General features: G+C 36.5%; 1 protein-coding gene across 1 annotated transcript; it reads right to left on the reverse strand.

Moving 5' to 3' along the window:
- Positions 1 to 5,308: 5,308 nt before the first annotated feature.
- Positions 5,309 to 5,680, reverse strand: LOC114537307. The gene has a single exon (XM_028558448.1). The coding sequence runs from the start codon at positions 5,678 to 5,680 to the stop codon at positions 5,309 to 5,311; it is 372 nt and encodes a 123-aa protein (XP_028414249.1).
- Positions 5,681 to 6,279: the final 599 nt, after the last annotated feature.

Raw genomic sequence — 6,279 nt, forward strand, 5'->3', positions numbered from 1 at the left:
TTCACTCGACCTTGTCAGTTGTCGCTATTAATTATTTAATATCATTAATAATAATTTAAGACTGCGCCTGAAAAAGCTGAACCTCATTTTAATAATGGCAGTCTTTCAGAGCATTTGTGCGTTCATTTTAATCTCAAAAATACTCCTGCCAGGCGAATGTCAAATCATTCATCAGGCTGTTTTTCGAAAACATCAAAAAAATATTTAGCGAATCCTGTAATTGATACAAAACATGCAGATACCGAGTCTGAGTGTTATACATATTGCGTTAGAGATGAATCATGTGCTTCAGTCAATTTTAAAACCTCTGGACCCGGGAAAGGTCTGTGTGAGATCAACAGCAAGACACTTCGAGGGATATCTTATGCTGATGAAAGCATGTATAACCCAGAATTCAACCATTTTCACAAAGTTGAAAAGGTAAGAAAACTGTATTTGCCACCGCTATATAAGCATACTGTTGTAGTATCCTACTCTAAGGGAATGCATGGATGCGCCCATATGCATGGTTTATCAGAGAAATTAATTGTTACATGAAGGACCTTGTTAGAATAGCGGGTAATTTGTATAGTGATATAATTGCGATGCTTAAAATTGTATAACATTTGACCTAATTTTTGACTAGTTTTATCCGGCTTGATTGGACGAGAGACACGTGTAAGACGTAAAGTAACGTCTTGATGACGACTACAGAAAAATAAGAATTGTTTTATTTGCAAATTGATGACTATATTCGGCAGTTTCAGTTTTAGATGAGTGTGTATATATGTAATCTTTATATTTAAAATAATTTACATCTAAATAATCTCAACGTATGTGAGTGCATGGGTAAAAGTTTACGCTTGGCCCGGCCATACTCTGTAGTGTGACTTCTGCTTTGGAGCATTTGCGTACATGTCTCCCATTATAAAACACGTCTCTGGCTATTTCATATGTATCACGGACAAGTAAACCATGCAGGAATTTCGTACATTTAGGATCGTGCCAAAACTTTTGCATGTGAGGGGGCATAAAAGACCTGCCTGTATTTTTTTACTTCTGACAAATGTTTTGTGATGATTTTATTTGGGATTTAAGAAAAACTCGTTATTCTATACCGGTATATTGCCCGATTTTTCCAGAGCTATATTCACTTGAACGCACCTGCTTTGAATGAGTGGGCGGAGGCAATTGCTCGTCTTATACACCTAAGTTGATGCATTTACAGGGTGCATTTAAATGTTTTTTCAACGCGCGCATATTGTTATATACCAGATTTTAAATTTGAAAATTTAAACCTACAACACAATTAGACCAGTGTAGAATTGCATGTTTATTTATCTGTGTCAGTATGATGTCTTAAAATGGAATGGACTAAGTTCATTGATGTTTAACTAGTAGATCTACTTGAGCGTGTCAATTAGATGCGCATCGGTTCCTTATTAAACATCTGTCAAGGAAACAAGCTTTTTTTTTGCATTATAGTACATCAAATCTTGAAAACATTTTGCGTTAAACTACATGAAATTTCACGCTTTCAGAGACCGAGTTAATGTTGAGATTGTATGGACTATAAAAGAATACATAAGAGATAAAAGGAGAGACATGAATAATGTCAAAAATGTAAAAAAGGAAACGTATAGGAAAAAAGGAGGAAAATCCTATTATCATACATAAGTAAAAAGAGGATATAATAAAACATAATATAGATATTTTTTTGAGAGTAGGTTCTAAATGCAGGTACGTAAGTAAATACAGTACATAAGATATTCCGAAAGTTAATTGCAAAGTAAAACCATTTAACTACACAGGTGTGTCGTTGTGTCTACAGAATAACCTAATGAGGATTAAAAGTCCGTTTACTTAAATTCACTCGAGCTTGTCAGTTGTCACTATTAATTGTTTAATATCGTTATTAATAACTTAAGACTGCACCTGAAAAAGCTGAACCTCATTTTCACAATGGCTGTCTTACAGAGCATTAATGCGTTCATTTTAATCTCAAAAATACTCCAATTAGGCGAATGTCAAATCATTCATCAGGCTTTTTTCCGAAAACATCAACAAAGATATCTAGCGAATCATGTTATTGATACAAAACATGCAGATACAGAGTTTGAATGTTATATGTTTTGCGTCGGAAATGATTCATGTGCTTCAGTCAATTTTAAAATCTCTGAACCTGGGAAAGGTCTGTGTGAGATCAACAGCAATTCACTTCGAGAGATATCTTACGCTGAGGAAAGCTTGTATAACCCAGAATTCAACCATTTTTACAAAGTTGGAAAGGTAAGAAAACTGTATTTGCGACTGCTATTTAAGCATGCTGTTGCAGTATTATATGCATGATTTATCAGAGAAATTTATTGTTAGATGAAGGACCTTTTTAGAATAGCGGGTAATTTGTATATGATTTAATATACGAGCGATGCAATTGTATAAAATTTGACCTAATTTTTGACTTCTTATATTCGGGTTGATTAAACGAGAGACATAAATGTATATAACACGTAAAATATTGTCCTGATTAAGACTAGAAAAATAAAATAATTATTTTATTTGCAAATTGAGGAATATATTCTGCAGTTTCGGTTCGAAATGAGTGTGTTACTTAATATTTTCTTAAACTGTTGCAACACATAAGTAATATATTTCAGAGAAAACATAACTAAAATGCATGTAATTAGCTACACATGCAAGGGTGCTGTGTCATCGTTATATACAGCAGGGTTAGCAGGATGACGTTATAATAATAAAGTGTTGGGAATCCAGACATGAAGAGATTATCATATTCTTAGTAAATTTCACTGCATTATTTTTCAATCAACACTCTATTTAAAGCGCTTTTTCACCTGTGCTACACGTTTGTAGATAAGCAATCTACATGCATGCAGTCACTTCTCGCCAGTTTAAAATAATACAAGACGGTTGCTAAGCGTTTACTCGAGCTAAAAGAGCTACTTTTAGCGGAGAAAGTTTATAAATAAAAGCAGAAGATTGTCATGCATGAACTACAAAAATATCTTAGCTTAAGTTAAAACGAGGCTATCTTTCAAAGCGGAATTTTAGCAACATAATATATTATTAAATTCTAAAATGTAATAACTAGCTCGAGTACACAAAATTTGCGCGCATGCAGTCTTTTAGTTTTGATCGAATTCACAGAATATGTGTACAGAGTACAGACGTTTAATTTTGATCGCGCAAAATATGCGTCCTGTCTCGTTTAGCATCGATCGAGTTGTGAAGGATTGCAAAACGAATGAGTGAGCGTAGCGAACGAGTGAGTTTGCGATCCTTCACAACGATTTCATATTAAAATTGTACAAACCAGCCAACCATGAAGTGATTTTTTATTAAATGTGTATAGAGATCAATTTGACAACGACACGCTTTTAATAAACAAAACCATAATTTTATGCATCAAAACATACTTATTACCGTTCAGTTTCTTTGTAATTTTGCTCGATAGAAGTTATTCATAGAAGGATTTCAGAGTGTGCTGAATGTAAAAATATCTTGAATATGCATGAGAATTATGTTTTTAATCTCACGCCTATGTTTCGACGCTATCTTGAAAGAAAATGTAAACAAATCGCCGCCAAAATGACATCCGACAATTTTTCATAATATGTGAAGAATATCCTACGTCCAATGAAAAGCCGTGTATGGCATTAAGTAAGTGCGATAAGTTAACAGTTTATTGTTTTTTTAAGCTATCTTCAAATGGGGCTCTAAAACTTGCTGGCTAAAGTAAATTTAAAAGGCACATATCTCGAGAACAACAATGGCGACACTAGGTTTAGCAAAAAATGCAACGCACGCAGCTTTTTAAGATGATTTAACTTTTTTAATGTAAGACGATGCTGGAAAATACAATAAGTGCACAGTTAGTTGATTTATTGTCTCAAATATATAAAAATGACCCTCTGAAACTGGGTAGAAGTGATTTTTATAGGGTGCCAACTAGGTACATATTCGAGAACAAAATAGTGACATTTTAACATCAAAACACGACGCATGCAGTTATTGGCGATTCTTCGCTTTACTTGCGCTGGAAAAGGTAATAGATGTATACTATACGTGTATTATTTTTTTTACACTATGTAAGACAAAGTTTCTTAATTTATCAAAATTGTAGTTACAGGGTACAAATTAATGGTCCATACTTGGCGATCCTTTTGTGGTTAGGACTGAAAAAGGTTCTTACTGTTGGGCTGACACACTATTTTCTGCATGTAGTTACAAGTTGCAGTTACTCCTAATGCATTATTTTGTAATATAAGATGCTATTTGTAAGCGGTCAAAGAAAATTTATGGCCTTGATTTCAAATTACAGGGTCCCAAAAACTACCTAATTTTTACGTGCGTATATTTTTGGAAAAAAATGAAAACGCACTTACTTATATAAAAAATATTTATATTAAAAAAATCCTTCAAAATATGCAAACTTATGCTGGATTTACTTTTCATTATTTTTTCTAAATAAAGAGTGTTGGTGTAGTTAAAGGCGATCCCCATTACCGTCCGCTTCACCCGCGCGGGCTGAAAAACAAAGCACCTCAATACAATAACTGAATGCAACGTAATATATTTTACTTAAATCGTCTGGGTTATGCGGCTGTGCGAATGATATTTTACAAATAAACTATACTTTTATTGATGTTTGCCACCATAAGGGAGCTCCCTTACTTAAATTCATGTTTTTCCCATTTTTTAGAAGCCAACAGATCGTGTTCAAACCAGGTACGACGTGTATATCAGCTGTAACTTTGGGTCAGCACAATATGAAAAATTGTGAAAATGACACGTCTACAGAATATTTAAAATATAGTATTGATGGTGTATCATACATGATGTCAGCATAGTGGATATTATTAAACAGCACGTTGGAAGCAATATATCGACTACGAAAGCAAGTTTTTCACCAGGATATCAAATCACGAGAAAATGTTAGCGCGAGTGTTCTTTGTTAATTGTTTTCCAGTGTTTCACCACAAATTTGCACTGGATACTCACTAAAAACTTTTTTATAAAATGTGAACCCGCCCACAAACCAAAACAAATATCAGTCTGCGCTAATTTTCATCGATGCGAGGACCTATATGACGTGAGCAACCGTGGGGACACATTTAGGCCTCGAGCGCTTAGTCCATCTTGTGTAGGTCAGTGGTTTAAAAGCGTCTTTATATTTTCTGAACTTACAAACTTTGTTTTATTTGAACGTCAACGCGAGACAAATTAGTGCGAAAATCAAGCTATCTTTGTAAACATCGGTATGGGTTAGAGTTTTGTCTGAGAAATAAAAGTTTGCATTTAGTTTTGTGTATCATCCCGATCCATCCATCCTGATCCATCCATCCTGATCCATCCATCCTGATCCATCCATCCTGATCCATCCATCCTGATCCATCGATCCTGATCCATCCATCCTGATCCATCCATCCTGATCCATCAATCCTGATCCATCCATCCCGATCCATCCATCCTGATCCATCCATCCTGATCCATCCATCCTGATCCATCCATCCTGATCCATCCATCCTGATCCATCCATCCTGATCCATCCATCCTGATCCATCCATCCTGATCCATCCATCTTGATCCATCCATCCTGATCCATCCATTCTGATCCATCCATCCAACCATCCATCGATCCTGATCCATCCATCGTGATCCATCCATCCATCCATCCATCCATCCATCCATCCATCCATCCATCCATCCATCCATCCATCCATCCATCCATCCATCCATCCATCCATCCATCCCATCCATCCACCCATCCATCCATCCATCCATCCATCCATCCATCCATCCATCCATCCATCCATCCATCCATCCATCCATCCATCCATCCATCCATCCATCCATCCATCCATCCATCCATCCATCCATCCATCCATCCATCCATCCATCCATCCATCCATCCATCCATCCATCCATCCATCCATCCATCCATCCATCCATCCATCCATCCATCCATCCATCCATCCATCCATCCATCCATCCATCCATCCATCCATCCATCAATCCATCCATCCATCCATCCATCCATCCATCCATCCATCCATCCATCCATCCATCCATCCATCCATCCATCCATCCATCCATCCATCCATCCATCCATCCATCCATCCATCCATCCATCCATCCATCCATCCATCCATCCATCCATCCATCCATCCATCCATCCATCCATCCATCCATCCATCCATCCATCCATCCATCCATCCATCCATCCATCCATCCATCCATCCATCCATCCATCCATCCATCCATCCATCCATCCGTCCATCC

This window comes from Dendronephthya gigantea, unplaced genomic scaffold, assembly GCF_004324835.1.
Source record: "Dendronephthya gigantea isolate DGI-Jeju-01 unplaced genomic scaffold, DenGig_1.0 000156F, whole genome shotgun sequence".
Lineage (NCBI taxonomy): Eukaryota > Metazoa > Cnidaria > Anthozoa > Malacalcyonacea > Nephtheidae > Dendronephthya > Dendronephthya gigantea.

Bases quoted from the DNA above. Each gene is read 5' to 3' on its own strand.
- LOC114537307 (XM_028558448.1), bottom strand. From the start codon at position 5,680: ATGGATGGATGGATGGATGGATGGATCACGATGGATGGATCAGGATCG.